Source organism: Larimichthys crocea, chromosome XV (assembly GCF_000972845.2).
Source record: "Larimichthys crocea isolate SSNF chromosome XV, L_crocea_2.0, whole genome shotgun sequence".
NCBI classification, from domain to species: Eukaryota; Metazoa; Chordata; class Actinopteri; family Sciaenidae; genus Larimichthys; species Larimichthys crocea.
Window position 1 is genome coordinate 20,489,742 of NC_040025.1, and position 24,493 is coordinate 20,514,234.

Sequence of the window (24,493 nt, forward strand, 5' to 3'; positions counted from 1 at the left end):
ACATAAAACATAACACAAAAACTGACAATAAAAATGTTTTTTGTCATAAATTATTTATTAATTAGCTACAATATTCTGTATATTAATGTATAATTCAACACAAACAAAATGTTATAATTCAAAATGAATCAAAAATGCATAAATTACAATTTACAATGCAAAACATCACAGTTAAATTACAGTTACTTTTTTTTTGCAGCTGAGCATTTTTTTTTCTTTTGCAAGGCAGTAAAATACTTCACACATTATTTCAGGTCAACATGATTATGCTTTCACTTTGGGTTTTTATAGTGACTGGAGGAAGTCATAAATAGCTCATGAAACTACATCTTGGCTGTGCAGAACTGAAAAACGGTGTGGAATTATTGTGTTTGTGGAATAAAGAAGTGAAACATCATCACAGTCTGGAGTTATTTCCTTGTGTTACTGCAATCCATCTGGTCCCTCGAGTTCAGAGGGAAGAACACATTCAAACTGAATTTCTTCTGAAGAATTAAGAAAGAAAGAAGCAAAACCACAATCACACTGACCCTGCATATTAACATAAAAATGCTTGGAAGAAATCAAGTAAGCAATAAAAAAGTGATAGAAAGCTGAAAAAACATGGATTTGCCATGTCATAAGAGTTAGTGGTTTTAAAATGAAGCGACCAGAGGCCGACATTATGACAGCAGTTATTCAGTTATATACATCAGTTAAGATCCCGTCATGATTTGCATACTGTACACAATAAAATCACTGATACATTTCTCATCAAAATATTTCAAACAGCATAATCTGGAAAAATACTTTTCTGATACTGATCAGTATGGAACCAGTATGTGGACCCTAAATAGCAGTCAGTGGTTTTTGCCTGTAAGCTTCTCATCATACACTGTTTCAGTTACTATACAGTAGTTGTGTGATGTGTATGCAGCCAACCAGGCCTTTCAAGATCATCTCTCTCTGCATTAAATGCATAAAATCCAAGACGGGAAAACATGTAAGTGGTCTGTCCCTTCTGATAAATTATTAAATACTTGGATTGGATTATAATATAAGAGCCAGAAAGACTAAAACAAGTGTTTAGAAAGACAGCAGTCGTTTACAAAAACAGTAAAACAAGAAAGAAAGTGTAAGAAATAAAAGAAACACCTTTATTTATTAATACTCTATATACTCCATTTGTGAAAGTTAAGAGTCTTCAGCTCAGTCTGGGCTTTTGGCCAGTGAATATGTCAGGAGCTCTGAACATGACATCTTGGAATGCATGCAAGTTTCCATTAGGTTCTTATAATCAAATCAAAGTAGTAGTAGTAGGTGTTAAGGGAATATGTATTATTGCAAGCAATGCTTTGCTTTAATAAATAAAACCTTTTCTTCTTCAGTCCCTGCATATCAATAACTGTACAAATTGAACAGCACAGAAGATTTAAAATATATCCATTGACCACATACATGTCATTCTATGTTACTGTAGATAACACGGATTCCTGATATTCATGACTAAATGTATGAGCAAAGAGCATGTTTTGTTCCATTTAACAGTATAGTCTGACATGGTTAGTTTGCTCAGTAAAATCAGGTTCTTTTTGGAGAGGATGAACTGCTGGTGTAGCTACACTTTATGTGTAGCTGTAGATGCATTATAATACCCATTCACATTTTGAGCTGCTTCAATAAGTCTTTAATGCAGCCATGATGGCTGTAGCAGCTGATGTTTGTTTCTTTATGGGTGTTGTCATGTGTAAACTAAGACAACCACATTTGTATGATTGGCATATGATACCAACACACCAAACCTCAACTTCAGTAACTGATGACCAAGATGACACCATGTGACTCTGTTGCCGCACAAAACAGCTTTTTTCACATGATAAACTGTCGTATGCAGGGTGACCAGAAGATCTCCAAAAGGAGTGAACAGCTTCAGTGGACCGATCTGAAACAATATTTAAAGCACAAATGTGTCTTTAATTTTCCTTAAAATGTTTTACTATCACTTAATTATTGATATCAGAAGGAAAGACAATAAGCACTCAAAGAAGTGGGGTTGCCTGGCAAAACAGAAATATACATTGTGATGAAGATTCTTCTACAATATTGTCACACAATATATTTATTTATTTTATGTGTTATTGGACAGTGATCTTTAACTTTGATAATTCATTTGTGAAATGGAAAGTAAATACAATATTGGTTTGGTTTATTGATTTCTTGAGCAATAATTATTAATAATGTCCTACAAACCTTACTACAACATGATTATATCAAAATCTATTATTTAGGTGTCACTATATGTCTTATTTAATTTGACTTTTCAAAGGAAAGTTTAACTATGTTAATTTAAGAACATTACATTCTTATACTTACAGAGAATCCATGATTAAACTTCAGTTGATTTTCCGATTATAATGTCATCACCCTGCAATGCAAGATATCAAAAATTGTTTATTAAACAATAGTGGGCAGCATATACAGCATCTCTCCCTGTTATTGTTAATGATTACACATTGTTTAGCTTTACCTGCTAACATCTAGTCCAATGTGCTTAGTTATCTCATAATGGCACTAAAAAACATCATTGTAAGCATGGCCATTACCGTAAGCATGGCCATTACCGTCTTCTGTGGTTTTGTAAGTAAAAACTTTTCTTCAGTCCATATTTCAAAACGTTTTGAAACCTTCACAACTGATATCATTAAAGAAACTGCATGGGATTGAGACGATTTTAAATCCTGATACATCCTCAGCTCTTACATACAAACATTTCATTAGGTCACATTATTACACCTTCACCTGTACCTGAGCATTAGCCAGATGTGGAGGTTTGGAGGCAGCACCTGATCTCTTTCTGATAACCACTGGAGAGCTGTTTCTCCTCAGGCTGGGGGTCCGACAAAGTGGTGGCCGGGACTTTGAACTCTGAGATACAAGCGAGGAGGAGTCATCCACTACTTCTCCACTAATGGCAGACAGGCAGCTGCGATCTGAGCTGTTGAAGTGATTGATGCATTCTGCAGATGTATCACTGCTGTCCACTGAAGAAGAGACAACAGATGCTTTGAGGCACATTAAAAGCTTTCACATTGTAGGTAGGTACATTACATAGGTGATGTGAGAATTGCTGTCTGGCACAGTGTTGTTCTTGATACTACCAACAGATGGCGCCTAACTAAAGAATTGTCAAATCTATAGTGGCTTTAAAAATGCCTTCACATATTTAAATCAATTATTCTACAATTCTATTTGATTTTATCCTCTAAACATCAAATGTTTATTTAGAGGTGCAAACCAAAATTGAGAGAACAAACTCACTCAGAGGATGATGAACTTTCCATTGTTCACAATTACGATGAAGATGATGATGAAGATGGTGATTGTTGAGTTCGTTTTCAGTCACAGCCTCAGGCGACGAGCAGACAGCAGGACTAGTCTCCAACCCCTGCGACTGATTCCCGGGATAACTAGCAGGGGGCAGTGAGCCGCGGCCAGAGGAAGAAGATGATTGGCTGAGGGTTGTGGAGGCAGTGCTGCCAGAGCCAATGGAGCGTGGTCGTGGATATTCTAAGCCCCTGTGTGAACAACACGCCACAGGGACTGACGACAGACATAGATAGGTGTCATCAATGAGAATATCATGATCTGGGTCAGTGAGCAATGAGGGCACAAGCATTTATTTAGTTTTTGGCTAGTTTGTTGTGTTAAACAAAAACATAAATAACAAAAATATATATATATTTTTTAAAAATGGAAACAAAACAAAGAGTCTACAGCCATGCCAGCGCTCTGTGAGGTTACACTTTGGCACAGTAGTGCTTTAAGCAAAATGCCAACAGCAGCATGCTAACATGCTCCCAATGATTTGAATGTTTAGGATGTAAAATGCTTCAAATTTCATCATTCTAGTTTGCGATGTTAGCATGCTACCATTTGGTAATTAGCTGAGGCTGATGGGGATTTTATTAGTTTTGCAGGAATTTGGCCATAAAACAAAATACTGGACAAAATCTTAACCTGATGATGGTGCTGGGTCAAAAGTCTGGATATCAACAAAGCTGAAGAATGTCTGAACCAAATTTCATGGAAAACACAAATGTGAACCTCATGGTGGCGCTAGAGGAAAAGGCATGGGATCACCAAAGTCAGAAGGATTAATTCCATGAGGGCAGTAAATGTTTGTACCAAATTTTGTGCCAATCCATTCAATACTTATTGAGATACTTGAGTCTTGACCAAAATGGTAGACCAAACCAAAAGTGGCTAGGAGGCTAAAAACATTTCCAATGTCAATTCCGACAAATGTCTTAATAAATGATTTAAACCACCTATTTAGAAATTAAAGAGAGATGTTAATATACCTAAAATACTGATTAAAATTATCCGTTTTATTGCAAAAAGAATAATTGCTACAGCAGATAATGCAAACGTTGAACCAGGAAGTTACTCTGAATCTAACATGATCAGTGGCATTATAATTTCAGTGATGGTTTTCTCCAAATAAGTGGTTTAGATTATTTCCTTGTTAAGTTTGGGACTTGTCTTCGTAATTGCGTTTTGTGTGCAGTTCCTTACTTCTTCCAGGCAGGGCACAGCTGATGGCTCGGTCACAGATGGCAGCGTCACTGGGTTGAATGTCCATGAAAGGTTTGCGGCCCATTCCCATGAACACTCTCTCCTGCATACGCAGCTCTGGAACATATTCACATGTTTTAAACATGTAAAGCACTAAACTGTAAGTGCATTATAAATATGTTGTTGTTGTTATAACCTCTGCTGTGAGCGGCCTGATCCCACAGAATCTTTTCCAGGTCAGTGGTCCAGGCTTTCTTCACCTCCATGCTGGAGGCCTTTAGGGTGTAGGTGTCCTCACTTTTTCTCCTGCGGAACCAGATCTCAAAACACAAACTGCTCAAACTTGAGTTGTGAGTCATCCCGATGTCGCTTGTCTGAGGGAGAAAACACAAAGAGTTAAAAAGTAGTAAGTAAAGAGTATTAAAGCTCCAACATACTTTTGATAAACAGATTCATGCAGACCTTGAATGACTGCTTGTAGACATAAACATCATTTCCAATATCTGTCTTCTTGGTCTTGCTGAAGAGGACGAGATCTTCAAAGAGAAAGATGCGGCGGACACATTTCTTCTTCCTAAATAGAACAGTGAACTCGTCCTGGCGAATCAGCTGGCCCTGCTCTTTTAAATTCACCTGATAGGGCAAAGAAAAGTGCAGCAGTTAACTTTATTTAACTACTGTGTATCAAGCATAGCTCATCTATCATTTTAATATCTTACATCACACTCCTGGATGGCATCCATTGTGAGTAAATCGTTGCCGTGACGCATCTGAAACCGAACCAGCTCTGTAGCAGCTTGGATCTCAGCCCTCTCGCGCTCCCTCTCACTGCTCGTCAGATCTGGGACATACGCACCTGGGCTGCACACACTTTGTGTGCACATACTGGACGCAAGCAGTGTATCCTGGATCATGTCTTTTGGCCTGTATGAGCCAGCCAGAGTCAGCATGTCCTGCAGCAGGAGGCTGTACTTGCTGATTCTCTGGATGGGCCTCAGCAGGTAGGATGAGAGGTCCATCATGTCCCCCAGCTCCTGCTGCTTCCTCTGTGAGGGGAAACAGGTGAAAGGGTAAAGCATGGCCCTAACATTTCCAGAGTCAGTGGTGTGATGACTACTGCAGACATCCGAGATGAAAATTCATCCAACAAAACATGTGTTCACCAAATAGATTCATTTCAGATGACCCGGAGAAGCTTCTTTAGTATGTGCATCATTACAGACTCATGAGAAACACTATTTAAACCACAAACTATACAGCACACAATATTTCCCAGTGTTTAATTTGAATGTCTGAATTCTGTGAGATTCTGTGCACTATTTGACCTCAAAAGAGGTCTCCATGTCATGGACTACTTTCTGACAACAATCCCACAATGCAAATCCTCACATTTTATAGATCAAAAAAATGACAGTCGTGCAACATTTGTCTAGTCACACAGTGACACAAAATGATGGCAGTGATTTCTGATATTGTTAAATATCACTCTAGACACAGTGTAAGATATTGTGGCTTCAATGTACTTCTTGTACATCTTAATTGTATTTGGACGTAAAAAAGTTTTATATAACCTACTACTAAACCTACTAAAAATAGTAGTCATAATAATAATGATAGTAATAGCTTAAGTAATAGATAACAGGTCAAAACTAAAATCAAAGATGACTTGATGAGTTTTAAAATTATTGTATGTCAGGCAGGTGTGAAGATACAATGTCCTAAAAATTAGTATCCCTAAAGAAGATGGTGCTTGTGTACTGTAAGCACAAGATGAAAGAGATGTACACAGAACACGTAAAGGACACGTAAACTGACCTTGAAGATGTCATGGCGACGGTGTAGGATCAGGGCGTCTGACTGAGGTTTGTTCTTGCTGTACAGCGCATATAGGCCAAAACTCTCACTCTGTGGAAATGTAATCATAATCAAGTCGACTTTAACCATAACCATATAGCTATTCAGAGTTATGTATATTAAATATTTTTGTAATTTGTGTCAATTATGCAATAATAATATTAACACATTCAGATAATTTACATAAATAAATAAATGAGAAGTTAAAACATCTAAAAATGATATACTATACTATATATACAGACACAACCCTATTAATTTCAGTTATACAGTGACTGCTCACATGTCTGAGGAAGCAGCGAGCCACCATGGCGGGCTCCCTCTGGCAGGCCTCTAGCTCTGGCAGGAAGTAGTGGCTGTGGAAGTCGTAAAGTTTCTCCAGGTTGCCAAAGATGACTCCTCGCTTGCCCCGGAGGTCCTGGGGGATGTCTGGTCTGTCCAGCAGGGGGAGGTAGTGGGTCAGGATGTAGCCCAGTGAGCGGACATACTCCCTCTCTGTGAACACCAGCTCCTCCATGACTCGCTGCAGCCTCCTGGTAAGAGAAACAGAGCAGATATTAACTGACTTCTCAGACTATGTACAGTACATCAATGCATTCAATAATATACTTATTAGCTAGTGGCAGTATTTGCAAATAATCTGTTTTCTCCTTCCTTTGCTTAATTTGTTTAAAAATATTAAGTGATCGTAGGACTAATATCTAAAGAGCAAAATACAAATTGTTTCTCTTTGCGTTTCAGCCGCGCCTCTGTTTTCTAACTCAAGCAAAATGAAACATGCAGTATAAATACAGCTTGACCCTGATGATATTTGCTTATCTGAAATTCTGCATCATTATCATCATCATCATTTTCTTTTACATTTCAGCAGATGACACAGTGACATGCTGTTATTTTGATCTTTCTACATGCACTGAAAAGAAATGTGTCAAGTATGGATGGATTATAAAAATGGGCCACTGGGCACAGACACATTAAATTAAATTGCTTTACAAAGTTGTAGACAGAAAAAGTAAATAATTGGATTCAAGATCAGCAGATTCTCACTATTAAAAAAGGACTAAAATAAAAAATAAAAAATGCTGAATTTTATTGTGATTGTGATTATCCATTCTTATGACTGAGCCCATTAACTTTCCAATGAGATGCATCTCATTACCAGCAGTAACTGTAAACAAAGAGTCTGTGTCTGGTAGGCCTGTAATCCATTCATGTTGGCGAACAGAAAAAGAGAGAGAATCAGAAGAAACAATACCTGTAGTACTTCATTGTAAGCTTAGACACAGAAAAGAGTGAAATCACATTCAGACTCACAAGATTAGTAAGATTAAAGGCATGTCATTACATTTTCTCAACTCACAGAATGTTATTTTGCAAAGCAAATGTCTGATAATTCATCATTAATTCAAGGCAAATGTCACCCACTTACAGGGCATTGCTGGCACTCTCCTGTGGACTTGCCAAACAAAACCCCCCATCATATCTCCCGGCGGCTGGTAGGCTGGAGTGTTTGCAGCCTAAAGTCCCATTAACCCCTGCAGCCCCCTGGTCACTCATACAGGAGTCTTCTGAGCAGAAACTCCCGTGGCGGGAGATCTGGAACTTCTGAGCCTCCTGGAGGATCCGACAAGATGGCTGACCGTGGTGGGAGCAGGATGACGACGATCGAACCCGCTGCTCTGGAGGAGTGGATGAACCTGCCGTCGCTACTCCTGTGGTGCACGAATCCTGGCTCACCGACTTCACTCCAAGACCTCGTCCCCACGGAAACCATTGGCAGCCGACAGTGTGGGACTGAGACAGAGCAGCAGCATCTCTCTCACTCCTCGCTCTGCTCGCCTGCCTCCTCCTCGTCTCTCTTTCTGTTCTCCTTGCTGACCTGTTATTAATGATACAAATAAAATTAGATCAAACCTTTGCTGTGAGGGTTTGTACCCTCTTCAACCCTACTGCATCCGAGCTTTGTTCCTTTAATTTCAATTCCTGTGGAGATTCAAAAATTTGAAAAAGATACCAAATACTTCTGTATGAGAACTATGCACAAAATATCTCCAGTATTCCCATCTGATTGTGCAGCCATAAAAATATGTGTAAACATTATATAGCTTCAGTGAAGAGCTGGAAAAATTAATACAGAATAGATGTGATACTGAATCATTTATTTATAATTATAAATATAATGTGTAATTATTCATATAATTATGAATCATTTTGTAAGGTAATTTGAAATGCAAATAGTATGACTGGGAACAGTAGCTCTCCATTACACTAGGCCTGGCTACCAGGTCATAATATCCAGCAAATAATGATGAATGACAAAGTGGGTTACAAACAATACAATCAATGTTAAATAAACAATTCTAGGAAAGAAAATACAAAATAATGTTTCTGTAACTTCCTGAAGAAGAATGATTGCCAAAACACATCAAAGATGTATTATTTAACCTTGGTCTACCTTTAGAACTTGCTGGTTTTAATAACTAACTTGTTTTTACTTATTTACGACAAGGACCTTGGTTTTTTCAAGATTAGCTCATGCTCGCCATCAACGAGCACCATCTTTTTTGTATTATTTACAGTTTTTAGAAGCTCTCCAGTTCTATGATATTTCAATGTTTCATGACTAACTACTGTAACTACTAAATTCTATTTGTGTGAGATGATTGGACCAACAAATTACCTGTGAGGTGACTGTGGAGTGACCTTTGACCCCTGGTTGGTTGCAGCATCACTGTGATCCTCAGGTTTGACAGTGATGTTAGAGCAGGCTGCAGTGGTTGGATCAGAGGTATTGCTGCCCAGGATTGGCCTTCTCTTCCCTAAATCCACCTCTCCTGACATGATGCCTTCCCACTGTGGGTGCCGAGGCCCGGGCGTTGATTGTACCACCAGACTCTGGCCACCAGGGGACAGTGTCTGAACATTCGTGCTCACCACATCGACATAATGACGCTCACAGCAGCTGTTAGAATCTGCTTGTTGGTGGAAAACCTCATCCACATCCTGCAGGCTCTCCTGAAGCTGCTGCCTGGCCTCTTGGCATTTCAACCAGGCTATGTTCCAGACCCGCATCCCCCTGGAGCCCCGCAGGGCACTGGCCTGGGCCTTTACCTCCTGAAATCTGTCTGGGCTGAACTGGAGGAACCTGTCTTGGAAATTCTGGAGGATGGAGTTGTCATTGTCTGACACTGAAGCACTGCTGGTGGATGGACCATGTGCTGCATTGGTATCAGACGAGCACAGGGATGCAGGGCTTGGCCCGGACTCTTGTTTTTGTTGTTGAGGGTTTGTTTGATTGGGAGGTGTTGCAGTTTCGTCTTGGTCTGGCATTGTGTGGATTCTGGGCTGACTCTGGTTCAGGTACTCGATACATTCACTGGCCAGAGCTGTAGCCTGTTTGGAGATTAGGAGAGATTTTTTTTTTCAATTATACAGAACTAAAATGCATCTTTTTTTAAATTTAATACTGATCTTACGGGTTATTGTTTAGCTCAGTTGCATACTGATCTTACACCAACCTGCTCACAAAAATCACACACGTTGACCATGATCTGCAGCTCCCTGCCACACGCCTCTGCTCTGCAAAGAAAATCCTCCAGGCCTGACTTGAAGGTGCAGACTCGAGTCCTGAACGCCTCTGTCTCTGGGTAGGAGATCCCACTCTGCTGGAGTCGCTCTGCCTCTGACACTAACGTCATGGCATGGTGCCTTCGGTCCTGGACGGAGGGAGAGAAAAAGATTTAGACAGGTGGACAGACAGAGAAACACAAACACACAGACACAGAATGACAGCTGCAAGAAAAATGTAGACTCACATTAGCTTCAATAAGGAAACCGGTAAAGCTATTGAGGATCTGCTCCATTCTTTCCCCAGAGTCCTCGACTGATTCAGCCTCCTGCATGTGGCGCTCTCCCTCTACATTAAACCACTGTTGCATCTGCGGGGACAGGGGATATAAAATATTTTTAAAAAAGTTTTGCTCACTTTTAATTATGTGTTTATCTCTTTTTGATGATTTGTATGTTTTAAAACAGTCAGTGACAAATATAAGACCAAAATGGTTTCATGAACTGACTGACTGACTTACTAGCTGACTGTAGTGTCCATTATCAAGCCTAATGTATTTTAAGTAAGTTGCAATCATCTGAACAGATCTGATGGCCAGTTATTATAATGCACCTGCAGGAAGTGTCCCTGCATCTCTCTGAGTTGCAGCAGATACTCCAGATGTTCCAGTGACATGTTGGACCTCTGCACAAGGACATGAGCCTTCTCCTCCACATGGTTGTACAGGCCGGTCAGTGAGTCCACTGCATCACTGCATGTAGAAAAAAAACCCAGATCATAGGCATAAGAAACAGATAAAAGTATTTACTGCAGTTCTGGTAGAATATCAGGACACAATGCCCATAAACCAACTGGGAAAAACATTTAACTGCTTCCACTTTTGCTCTCTGCTTCATTTGCCACTGCTGCATTCAATAATGAGCCTAAAAGTATGCAGCAGCTGCACAAATGAATCAATCTTACCAGTATTTTTGGTGTGGTGGTTAGCAGAAATTTGTTTAGTCTGGTGGTTTATTTTCACATATAGCATGTGAGAGCAGCAGGTTTTGTATTTACCTGAGGTCCTCACAGTGGGGGTATTTAAGGTCGCTCTCCTTCCTGAGCCTTGCAAGAATGGCCCCGCCCTCCCTCTGCAGGCTAACCAATCGGCTGTCCTCCAGTACATCCCTCATCAGAGTCCTCTGGTCCGTCATGCACTGCTGCACAGTCTGTTTGACAAAAAGACATTTTAAGATGTTTTTTTGTGAAGATTATCCTTATAATATGTATTATCAGTAAAGACAGTTACATAACTCTGTATATAAATCTGTCTTTCAAGGCCCAGATAACAACATGAGAAAGCAGTCAAGGGACAGCATTAAGGTACCTGTACAGTGTCCGTCCTCTGGGGCTCCTCTAACTTACTGATGGCTCTCAGAAGGAGGCTGGATGCTTCATGGAGATCAGACACAAAGGGGAAGAGTTTCTAGGGAATGAAAGATGTTGACATGAATAAACCATTAATAGTGAAGAAACAAGTAGCACTAACTGTATAGAGAGCTATAGTGTCTGTGTATAGTGTCTCACCTGGTGCAGCTCCATCCAGTCACAGTGGCTGTGACAGAGGTTGCCCTCCAGACGAGAGCTCAGCTGACTGACCTCCACCAGCTTCAACAAGGCTTTCATCGATGTCACCACTTCAGTCTGCTTTAAGGTAACATGTTAAAAGTTATAAAAAATTATATCTTTTAATTTAGTTTTTAACTTTTTAACTTGGACTTTAAAACCTCTTTGAGGTTGTTAACTTTGAAACCTCACTTCTCAGTTAATATTCTGTTTATTTAACTACTGACTGATGGGAAATGCAACTGAAGCTCTGTTGTGACTGTTACAGTCAGATGATATTGAGATATTTCAAGAAGTGAAAACTTTGACCTACTACTGGCACTAGATGTAAAGTTTTGTGGGTATCCATCCATAATTTGTTAATTCTTATTTCACTCAAGATTCATCTTCTGGGGACTGTGAATGTCAAATCATCATGGTAATCCATCAAATATCCTCAAAATAGTTTAATCTGGACCAAAGTGATAAACCAACCAACCAACCACTATTCCTCAAGCCACACTGCTATCATAGCTAAACACAAAGAGTTAAATGTAGCTTCCATTAATTTACATTCATAGGAAACCAAACATAAGTGTTTCTCCATATGTAGCGAGTTATAATAAAGATTTGTAAAGGGTGAAAAAGCTGACCTGGATGCCGGGACATTTCTCTGGCCGTAGGCTGCTCTCCTTGTCCACCAGCAGCACAAAACTGTTTACTGCCTGGGGAATCTGCTCCTGCAACAGTTAAACGCTGTGTAAATTCTACTAAATTCCACTGATGCATGTTTGACTTTGAGTCACACTCTTTTATCGATCATTACAAATAAATTAGAATACATTTCAAGTCAAAATCATAGGGGCATCATTAGACATGCAAGAAAACTTTTTAGAATTTTTAAGTCATTTGATTAATAAAAAAACATCTTGTATATTACACAATAGAAACGTATATTAATGTCCTTTTGTCTGGATATGCTGTTTATGCTCCAGAGCTGATCCATTTTTTAGCATTGACATTTCACTCAGAGTTTATCATCTGTAAACAACAAAGCTGCACAGCACTCCAGCCATGAATAAACACCCAAACAACAGTTAAGTCAGATCTGCTGTAGTCAGCTGTAATGCAGAAGTTTCTGTGCTTCTTACTTGAAATGTCATCAAGGCCTTGTAGAGCTGCGGTTGAGGAATTGCTTTCTTTGCATCGAAAATGATCGTCATCCCAGCTTCTCTGATTTCTCTCCTGAGTACAGAGATAAAAAGGAAAGTTAATACACAACAGTGTGCACAATAAAACAGATATGGCTACAAAAGATGCTAAAAAAATACCTCGAAGCAGTCAGTGATTTAATGGCATATGGATGTTACATACCTGGTGATAGAGTGGAAGTAGAGCAGCATCTTGAAGAGCTCCTGGCTTGTTACAGCTGAACTCCATCCCTGGTGGTCTCCATAGAGCTCAACTATTGCTCTGCCTGTCCTGTCTCTACCTCCTGAAGCGAAGATCAAACTATTAAGCACAATTTTACAATAAAAGTATAATCTATAAGCTAAAAGAAAGCACAAACAACAAAAGGTAAAGATAAACAATTAAAAACCAATCAGTCTATTATCAATCTAACAACTGATATACTCTAAACACTAAAGAGTGATACCATGTACACAGATATCTTTTATGTATTCTAATTTTATACTACAGTATATGTTGTTCTTTTATGTACTGTAGAAAACCTTTTGCACAACAATATACATTGATTATTAAGATTATTGTGATGTTATTTATTGTGTTTCAAACAAACTTACCTGTGAGAGCTGCTACTCCTAAATAAAGAGGATGGGCTCTGGGGTCTGGAGATCCCAGGGGAAGGTGGTCAGGTCTGGGACGAGCAGAGGCAGGCTGGGAGATTCTTTGCGTCTCTACTGCAGGAGGTGGATTTGTCTGTGGCGGGTTCTCCGTCTGATGGCAAGTTCTACTTGTTATCGATGTACTGCCAGGCTGAGCACCATCTGGAGAAAATGGATAGAATTTGTTGTGGGGAAGCTGATGAAGAGTGGTTTTAATTTGCTACTATATGATAAAGAACCAAATAAAAACTCCACACTAAATAAAATTTGAGTAGAACATGCAAAAAGAACAACAACACTCTGTACCTGGAATCTTCCTCCTGTTGATCTTGGGTGAAACCAGTCGAAAGGCTGTACTGTTTTTACATTTGACCACGTGCAGCTGGGGAATCTCTGCACAAGAGACAGTATTTTCTCTTCTTCTAACGTTTTGACCTTCAACAATGACCAGCTCACATTTCTCTGAGGTGTCAACCACAGCTGTGGAGAGGGACGAGCATCTTCCATCCAACATGGATTCCCGTCTGTTCTGTGGCACTGAAACAGACTTTGAAAAGTTTGCGCTCACTCCCATGGAATTGGTTCTGCTTTGTGTCCTTTCACGAGGCTTGGGGATTATGTTCATCGCTGAAATTTCACTGGAAGTAAATGGTAATCCATGGTGTTTGGCAGAGATCACATCTGACTGTTTAGGATCTTTTAAGCCTGACAAAGCTCTATTAGTGTTTATCCTCATCCCTGCTGCTAAATTTGTCCCGTTCACGTTGGGTAAATTGCCATAAGTTTTGGCAGACTGTGCATCCCTTGGTTCCCTAAATGGCAGACTGGTCCTTTCAGTTGTCTGTTCTGGTAGCTGACCAAATTTTAAAACATTGGTTCCCTTGTAATCCATGCAGGGGGCATTGTGTGTAATTCCTGGTTTCCAATATGGAACAGTGTTCTTCTCTCCTGACTCCTTACAGATGGCTCCACTGACAGAGGAAGGAGAGTGGTGTTGCATCCCAGGATCAAACCACATTCCTTGAACATTACACCATGGGTCCTCTGTTTCAGTCTCTGGTCTGTCATCACACTGTGAGAAATCCCCATCCTCCTCCACCACTGCTAACATATTCCCCCTCTCCGTCTCCTGTCCAAAGGTGACAGGGTTTTGTATAGCAGCCTGGTAGGAGTCCCTGTATCGACACCGCAGCTCCTGAGCTCTGGAAACCTTCCCACCTTGTTTTCTCCTCATGCATGGGGTACAGGGTTTCTCTGAGAACCGGACAGTGAGGACACACTGAGAAGAATCAAGGTAGTCAGGGTGAGGGTGATGGGACTGGGAATGGTGGAGAGCAGTTGGAGGCCCTGTTTCTGCTGACATGTTGGGCCTTAATGGTACAGAAGCCTCGGATCTAGAATGACTTTGCATTTGTGGTTTTGTAGGTAATGACACATGTGCTTGTGACTGTGCTTGAGGTGATATCTGTGTGTTTGGCTGTCTTTGTGTGTGCCTGTATGACTCTGTCTGTGTATGTGGCTGCATTTGTGCTGGTCTCTGCAGATATCTTTGGATTTGTGGTTCCATTTGTGTGTGTGGTTGCATTTGCATTTCTAATTTCTGTTGTTCCTCAGTTACTGACTGAGCTTTACCAAAAAGCATGGTTGCCTGCAGGACATCAATATATTCCCCTTCTGCAACAACGTGGTCTGCTGGTCCACCCCTGCTTATATCTTTAATTTTTGTATCTTTATGTTTGTCTTGTCCTAAATTTTCAGAAATACCTACACCCTTATCTTCACCTTTACACAGATTTATACCTGCAGCAGTGCATGTACCTGAAACAGTGCTTGTCTTTGTAGTTGTATCTGTCCCAGGAAAGGAGTTGTCCCATGTATTAGGGGCCACCCAGCCAACAGGCTTAGGCTCAGTTTCAGTCTCTTTCACTTTGACTATCCTAGAAGAAGAAGCAGCCCGAGTATCCACCAAGCAGAGTGACACAGCAATGCCGTGTTTTGCTGGACATATTCTGGTCTCCACAGAGAAGGCAGAGGGATGTGAAGGTGATGTTAAAATTGAATTTTTAATGGTAGCAGGATACTGTTTTGGTGCAGATTCTTTAGAGGAAGAAAGAGGAAATGAACGATTTGATGAAGAGTTCTCAGGAAAATGAGGAAGAGGTGGAGGATGAGGAAGTGGAGATGGTAATGGAGGATATGAAGGAGGAGCAGAGGCCATGCTACTCCTGGCACGCGTTGGGAAGTCCACAAAATCAGGCACAGCCACCCGTTCCCATGGTAACCTCACAACACCCTGCTCAGTGGCCAGCAGGCATTGGCTGAGAGGCGTTCCATGGCGGCCCTGGTTGAGCTCCTCTAACCAGTCACAGGTGAATATGCACGGATAGGAAATTTCAGGGATTGGGGTCTCCTCGACTACCTCCACTCTCAGCTCCTCTTCATCTAGTAGGCTGCAGACCACGATGCGAGCTGATTGGTCGCAGAATGGTGCCACCTGGAGGTAAAAGTCACCCGGTTGAAGTAGCAGAGGGTTGATAGGAGCGAGGTGGATGACGACTTGGTCACGCAAACACAGAGGCCAGCCCTCGCACAGGAAAAGTACATTAGAGTACTGTGCCTAAAAGAGGACAAGGACAGAGCAGGGTTTCAGAAGACCATCAATATTTTTATCATGATATTAATTCTAGCAAAAAGATCTTAGGGCAGCTTTGTTCCATATTATTAAATGTGAAATGTGAAATTAAATGTGTTTGTCTCTGTAGACTTACACATGCAGCCTGCTGCACAGTGTCTAAAATGTGCTTGGCTGGGACCAAAAAGTCCAGCAGGCACCGCAGGGCATCTCCCTGATAACGGCTATCAATTATTTGGAAGAGCTGGCTGAGAAGAGTGGGGGCGGTGGCCTCAAAGGGCGGGTACAGCACCGACAGCAGGTTCTGGATCGAGCCCTCCAAAGAGTTGAGGTTCTGAAAAAACAGAAGAGAGAGAAAGCAGAGGAGTAAGAAAAGCTCTTCAATACATCAGTTACAAGGTAGGCAGGCCATGCCCTGTGGGTATAATATAGGCAGGCACTACTTGGACAACTTGTCATTTAATCCAATTCAATATAGTCAATAACTTTCTTAAAATTCACACCATGATTCAATTTGATTCAAAACAAAAAAACTATTTGCTCTTAAAGTGAAATATATTTTCTGAATCAATTTCAATTTATTTATTATTAACTATTTGATTACTATAAAGAAAGTAGTTAATATTTATATCGCAATTTCCAGAAGTACAAGGAGAAGTTTGTCTAAAATCTTCAAATGTTTACTTTACAGTGATATGATTCAGAGGAAAGCTTGATAATTGCTTGATAATTATTAAAAACTGTTGACTGCAAATGGAAACTCTTTTGAAATTGTCATTTCCCCCTGTACTGCACAGTACACAGTGGGAAACCTGGAGTCAGTAACACTCATCTCACAGTAAATTACACAGGCCTCGTCCTCAACCTCATGACCTGCTAAGAGAATAGCTACACAAACACTCTACGGTCATCATTAAAACATACAGTCAGCCAGCCTGACAGCAAACACACAAGTAAACACAGTGTGTGATGGCTGCTCTCAAGGCAAGCTAGCCTCCTGGTTTATGGTTTCACATTCCCTTTGACCTGAACTCATGGCCCGCTACCCACTTTTAGGTCCTGCTTTATTTAGCCCGGAAAAGGCCATGGCAGCAGACCTCTGGGGTTATTGTATATACATGCATGGCTGAGGCTCTGTGGGGAGATATATGGCATCATATGGGTGATGTGTGAATGTTGCTGCCTTTTTTATTCCCTTCAGGTATGTGTTCAGTGTCATTTACTGTATGAGACTACATTGTTCCAGGCTGTGCAGGAGCACAATAAAAATTAATCATTTTGGTTAAAGGTTTGACATTTTGGAAACAACATTTATTCATTTTCTTGTATGACAAAATTGATATAAGTCTCATATCTGTTCCTTAAAATCATTCCCAGCTGTTGGGAAGACAAAAGACAAAAGACACACATGGATGTACGATGATGCAAACAGAGAAACATGTATTAGGGCGTGATGAATTATGTCTGTCTAACACTGGCTCACTGCCTCTTCGGCTCTGCTCTCTGTGCTGCATCTCAATCTCTGCACTTTTGAAAAGGAAAAATATAGCAGTCTTGATCTTCAAATGGCCTTGACACTGGTGGGATCTTACTGTATAACTAGTGGACTTGTACCTATGTGTTTCTTATACGTCTGCTTCTGGCTGTTCACATGTTTTTTTCTCATAATCATCATCCACCCTCTTTGTCCTATCCCCTGACATGATGATCTAAAAACGCCTGAAGCTCAGCCCCCACAGCTCCAGAAACAACACTGTGACTCAGAGCTTTCTGGTCAGCCCTGCCTCACCCCACTGGGACAAAGAGATGATCATCGTGGTAACAGGAAGGAGAAGGAGAAAGAGGAGGAGGATAGTTGCGGAAGTTATGGGGGGTGGCTGTCAAATGGTGGCTGTCAGGAGGATGGTGGCAGGGACAGAAGCACGATTTGTACTGTAAGCAAATTCAGTTCACAGCTCATAAAATTTTAATGAAATTTTTTCCTATCCTGAAGACAATGAGCACCTGCTTCATCAGCTCTTAAATACGTGAGTGTCTTTTCTCAGTTGTCAGAGGGGAAGATTCTTGGCAGCTTGAAAACTGCAGAAACTTAAATGACCATGACCTTAAGAAGAAAAATAAATAGTGATGGTGGGTTGGGTCTGCTGGCAACAGTGACAAATGAATAAACATGCAGCGTGCTTACAAAATGAGAGTGAAACCTAAGTTGGAATGTATTAACACTGCTGGTAATATAAGTCAAGACACATCCCCACTTACTAAATGTCTGTATGTCTGTTTACAAGAACACATGTAAAGGCTGACATGCTATCTTTGAGCAAAATGCTTCGTTTTGTCTTTTTTGTGTGTTTATTTGTGTGTCTCACATTGTATACAATAGGTCTGTATGGATCTGTCCACCGAGGCCAACATACTATTGCTGCAGATTCACACGGTACTATATAAACACCCAGATCTAACTCTCTCTCACTTAACCACTGAAAGAAATGGCAACGCTCACATTACTGTGGATAAGATGTCCCAGTGTGGGAACCGAGGACAGTTTGAATATCTCTGTCTAGTGTCATTATGAAACAGAAATAGTCTTTGCACATTCCTGATGTCAAGCAGGTTCCTGCCTGGACAAGAACAAAATATTTAACAGTAAAAAAAGGGAAGCATGCATGGTGATTTAATACATTCATGGGGGGCATTTATTCCCTAATATATGACTGTGACATTATTTAGAATATTTTTGCCCTTTTCATTTGATAGTATCTGGTAGAGAGTGACAGGAAATATGGGGAGAGGGGAAGGCGATGACACGCAGCAAAGGTCTCCAGCTTGATTTGAACAGAGGATGTTGGAATGATGACCATCTTATGCATCGTAGACCTCGAAACTAGGCCGCCAAGATCTCCAACTGTGACATTAGATGGCGACTATATTTGAACAAATAGTTTCCAAAATCATTCATTTAACATCTACTGTATATTGTGTTTTTAAGAGAGAAACCTCCAAATATGTCGGCTTTCGTCTGTTTATTTAACAGCAAATAAATTTTGTCTTGACTTCTTATTTTTATTACTACTGTACCTCCCTTCAGTTTGAGTCCAATGACATATCCTCACAAATATTCATGCCTGAGAAATATGTAAAGCACAATAAGCACAACTGATGTGATTTGGCCAAACTTCAAAGTGTCTACAGACACTGATACTGCCTCTAAAGAAGCATGAAAAGAATCCATTTCCTGTGTTTACGTCTGCGGTTTTTCATCTTTAAAAACAAAAACAAGAGAAAAAAACACAGAATAAACTACTTAAAATGATTTTCCTGCTGCCCACACAAAGAGGAGCTGAGGGACAGATGGATGGATTTATGTACATGAAGGGGATCTTTTGATCACATTTTATTTATTACAACTTCTGTTAGTGAACTTCAGGAACTTTGAACAATGTCTTGTCTTTAGGTTGAAATGACAATATCTCATATTCAAATGGATTTTAGAAGGCTGGACAAACAGCTGTGTGCGTGTAATCCCCCAACTAAACACGGAAGCGCTCTGAGGCAATGTCAATCGATAGGTGTGCCCTGTGTCTCAGTCTTGGTGACTGTTTCACTTTAGATGGATGTAAAAGAGATATATCGTAACAGTAAACATAAAGCATTTATGGCAACATTTCATTCACACTTAAAATTTATGTTCCTGTTTCTTTTGAACGTGAAGACTAATTAGTGGACATGTATCATTTTTATCACCTTCAGGAGCCTTAAGCATTATGACTCAGTGACAAGAAATTAATTAATTACAACTTAGAGGTGCCAACATTGGAATATTTTTCATTCTGTAGCACCGAACACATGATTTAAATCCTGTTAGGCCAACTCTCTCTAACTTTTCCATGAGTTTCCAATGTCCAGAGGCATATTTATAAATGCCTTCACATTGAAGATTCACCTGCTGTGCCTCATTAGAAGTATGAAAATGACTTAATGTGACTTTTAACCACCTGGAAGGTTCATAAATATTTTTTTAGCTGCTGAGTCAGTGCAGGGTCAATGTCGGGAAGATGGAGGATGCATTTTGGCTAAACGAAATGCATCCGCTAAATTCCTACTGACTGCAGGGGCGCGGTTATGCGTCTGACCTCCGACCTTCCTGTGGGGGAGGGAACGGAAAAAGATTTACATGAAGTTTCCAGACTAAAACTTTTGCCCAGCATGTTTTCCCACCTTACTGTTCTTAGTCTCAGAAATCTCATTGTTAATTCATGAAAGTGAACTCTGACTCAAAATGAGATACAGAACTATTTTAGTCATCTAGAGATGGCTTCTCTGCAAACCACAGCTAAACATGTTTGCACTGAAGCTGAGCTGACTATTTTACAAATACTACTTCCAACCAGCTTATTAAGTGTTATGTTGTACACATACCCACTGCAAAAAAAACCAAAACAAATAAGAAATAAATGGGTTTGCCATTTGTAGTGTTAGAAAACAATTACAAAACTCTGTTCAAAGCAAATGTACCATCTAATCTATTACATTATATATAAAGACATAACTACAGAGAAAGTATTTTCAACTTATTGTGTAAAAGTTTTTTCATAATTAAGAAAAATTCCCAACAAAACTATATGAAAACTAAAAATTTGCACTTTTTTGTCAATTAGAAGTGTTCCCTGGTGGTGTATTACACTGTTTCAAATCTCTCTTGTAGTGTTCCCTGGTGGTGTATTACACTGTTTCAAATCTCTCTTGTTTTGTGGGATTTTCACACTCCATGTAAAACATCAAAAACAACAAAATCATACATTGTCTCCTTTTGAGTAGGAAGGACTCCCCCTCTCACATCTGCGTCACGGCACAGTGATGACCTACTGGGCCATTCACTGACAACCAACCATGACCAGGCAACACAGATAGCAATGGGCAATCTTAACTATTTTGTAATTTGGAGGAAAATTCAATTGTGCAGTAAATGGATTAGTGCTGACGCAGAAGTTGTGCAGTGACAAACCACAGAACAATCAATGGAGCACAGAAGTGCCTCACACCAGACGTGGCATCCTTGTTGAAACAGATAGCTGCCTATAAAAGTTGAGATTCTTTAATGGGGAAGTCCAACATTTATTTTCTTAAAGTTGGGAACCACATCCACAAATAAGGAAATCAAACTTCAAGCATCATTTTTAAGTAACTAACTCGCAGAGACACTATTTTTTACTCTGTTTGGGTTTATATATAAGTATTTTAATTACATTACAAATAAGCATAAATCTGATTACATTAGAGGATCATATCCTTGAACAATTTTATTCTGATGTATATTGGAACAATTTCATTGGATGTTTACCGCTGGTTTATTGGCTCCCTAGATTGGTGCTGCCTTATACAACAGTCCAAACATATTCTGAATTAAATGCACCCAAGGTTGCCCAAAACCACCACACTCTGAGTATTTGTGATGTAAATAATTTACTATTCCATGCTATTTATAGCTTGGAAAAGAGATTGCTCAGAAAAGAGGTACCATGTTCCATCTTTTGTCAAGAGGAGGGGGGGAGTAAATGGACATACCTAATAGATTCAGGATTGTAGCTTTTAGCCTAAGAGCTGCACCCTTAGACTAAAAGGTACAAAGAATCTTGCAAAAGTTTGTACTTTCTCTTTATCGGTTTCTTTTTCTGAGTGCAACAACTTGTGGATCTTTACCTCAACAAACCTGGTGACACCAGAGCAGAAGCGCAAACCAAATTACACTGAGGTCGGACATAAACACAGGCTGAGTAGAGCTACTGTACATGACCACTGAGGCACCAAGATGGCCAGACGGTATATTTAGTAGCTTCACAGGGATCAGCAAATCGGAGCTTGCGGAGGGCAAACACTAATCATGACGGCCTTGATCAGCAGGACGGTTTGAAGGTGGCTGTAAAGTAGCAGTCAGGAGGCAGAAAGGCCTGTGTTTAAGTCGTTAAAAACACGCCAGGGAATTATGAATGCACCGAGACTTTAAGCACGTCTTTAAACTCATCATGAGTGAGCTGACGTGTCTGTGCTCTGTGTGTGCGAGGTGTGTTATTATATCAAAGTGTGGCTTAGCTTTCACTGACACACTCATCTCATCTGTAATTAGCTCACAGCTGTGCTTAATGTAACTCACACTGGCAGATTTCATAACAAACAACCAGAAATGATCACTTAGATACAGGAAAAACAGGTGAAAACACAGATGAACCACGCTCAGTCGGGCTACAGACTCAACATCAAACTATATGACATCAAATATTTGAAATTCATGAATTTCATGTTGAAGCTTTAACAATTGCAGTGAGGTGCCGGATCTCTAAACTAGACAGGGAAATGATGAGAGAGTAAAAATGAACGCTTTGCAGTTGTCCACAGCCATCAGAGTTCAACGCTTTGAATAGCTGCTTCAGAGCCACATCAGCTCAGTCCACACGTCAACTCAAAGTTACTGTCTTAACAGTTCTTTGTATCATTGGACATGTTGCTATGAACTTGGAAAGCAGAAATTTCCTAGCCCAAAGAGCGTAAAACCAGCAGGCACCAGGTAAAGGCGAGGTGATGATTTGTAGTTTTGCAAACAGAGCTGTTGAGCTGACTGTTGTGTATTTCCATTGAATCACCAGGACGGGACAAGACGTCTTTCTGCTGAGAGAAGAAGGATGCTCTGTGTAACCTGGTCAACACAGGAACAAATACCCAAACATTGAGGTCACTCCCAAAACAGGAATAGTTGGGTTAATGGGCTTTGGCTTCAACGACATGGCAAATATGCAGAAAACAGGGCGGGAAAAATCACACACACACACACACACACACACACACACACACATACAGTGCCCTGCCAAATCAAACCTACAGGAGAGCTGGGCGGGCATTTTAAAATGCAGCTCGCTACTTAACATCCTCCCAGTCACTGAGTGCCAAACAAAATACAAAATCTACCTTATATACAACAGAGCACACCCTCTCTCCAACCGTAGGTAGGTAACAACACATACAAAATACATACATTCAAACATGTTCTCATCGGGATATACAGTCAGGCCAACAGGCAAAAGTAATACAAGAAAGTTTTGAACTTTCTAAGATAAAATCCATACATCAGACAGCACTGATGCTGTAGGATGGTTTCTTCACACCAGATCTGTTTTAGCTCCTGCATGACTCACATGCCAGTAAATGGGGATCCAGGAAGGAGGCAGATACAGTGGCTGGTTTGTGAAATCTGCCTTAATGCTCTGTAACCTGAGATCACCTTGAGTCAAAACACTCCAGCAGCCAGTGTAAGCTATGGGAGCCATGCTGTACGATGTACTCAGTCAGAGTACATGCATGTTTTAACATAAAGGCTTCTTGTCAGGATGTAATAAATAAATAAATGACCTGGCCTGGTAGTACTACAGTACGTTAAAAAGAGTGCCCTGTCTTACATGAAATTCTACACAAAGTAATCATTAAAGATTATAAAGGTGTGTATAATAAGACATTTAGGGTTAGTTGTGGTTTTTAATCCATTGATTAACCATTTATTCTATAAATTATATTTTCTTAAAGAGTAAGGTGACATCTTCCAATTGTTTTGTCCAAGCAACAGTTCAAAACTTTAGGATATTGAACGTAGAAAAGCTATAAAACAGAGACAAATTGCTTGATAAACAACATCAAAATTGTTGTCAATTCTATTGATCGTTTGATCCATTAATCCGAGTCACTTCTAAAGTAGGAGTAACATAAAGCACCTCACCCTGTGCTGTCTTCTCACAGACACGGCGTATGACAGGAAAATGATGGATTATGAGTTGAATGCCAAGAAGCTGAAACTCCACAGGACATCCAACGCCTTTAGACAGCTTGATATAATACTGTCGTAGAAGTACAAGCTTTGCCAAAACTTTATATTAGCAAAATATATCAATACCGAGTGACTCTTGGTAGGTCTACAGGATAAGAAATCTACTGTTAGTATTAGAGTCAGAGTGGAGAAAACATTTCATTTAGGATTCAATCAATTCTGCGTTGTTGCTAACTTTGTAACTTTGAGGTCAGTTAAAAGTTAAAGTTAATTCATGGATGACAGTTATAGAAATATCTTCTAAACAAAGAAAGAACAGGATGGAAGTAAAAGCATCTCACAGCAAACAGATTGTCATATTACCATCTTTCTTTCTGCAAGCTGTCAGCCCCATTCATCACAACAGCAGCGCTTTCTGAAATAATCCAAACCGAGTGATAATAATCTACAGAGCTGCTGCTCTTGCTCGTTGGCTGATGGACCAAAATGAAATCCATTCTGCCCAGACACTCGTTCACAGCTGAGTGAGTGAGGACAACCTTAAGCCAGCTGGATGAGCATTTGCAAAGTCCTCAGCTGAGCCGCACTTAGTCTTTGATTTGTCTTATTTCCTCTCTCGGTCTCTGCTTTCTCTGCCTCTCTGTGTT

At 40.2% G+C, this 24,493-nt stretch overlaps 1 protein-coding gene across 2 annotated transcripts; it reads right to left on the reverse strand.

Moving 5' to 3' along the window:
• Positions 1–111: 111 nt before the first annotated feature.
• Positions 112–24,474, reverse strand: LOC104926447 (uncharacterized). 2 transcript variants are annotated; one of them, XM_019256749.2, is made up of 25 exons: positions 24,210–24,474; positions 16,176–16,373; positions 13,714–16,024; positions 13,366–13,569; positions 12,935–13,055; positions 12,712–12,805; positions 12,214–12,300; positions 11,543–11,659; positions 11,343–11,441; positions 11,033–11,184; positions 10,589–10,727; positions 10,224–10,346; positions 9,927–10,124; positions 9,089–9,801; positions 7,838–8,287; positions 6,692–6,941; positions 6,370–6,459; positions 5,274–5,600; positions 5,017–5,187; positions 4,751–4,928; positions 4,555–4,671; positions 3,298–3,579; positions 2,785–3,020; positions 2,353–2,404; positions 112–1,921 (listed from the first exon to the last, which is right to left on the reverse strand). In XM_019256749.2, exons 1-24 carry the CDS (start codon positions 24,210–24,212, stop codon positions 2,366–2,368), a joined length of 6,699 nt encoding a protein of 2,232 aa, XP_019112294.2. In that variant the 5' UTR covers positions 24,213–24,474; the 3' UTR covers positions 112–1,921; positions 2,353–2,365. The 2 variants fall into 2 exon arrangements, with proteins under 2 accessions (XP_019112294.2, XP_019112296.2); XM_019256751.2 differs by having other exon boundaries at positions 11,543–11,662.
• Positions 24,475–24,493: the final 19 nt, after the last annotated feature.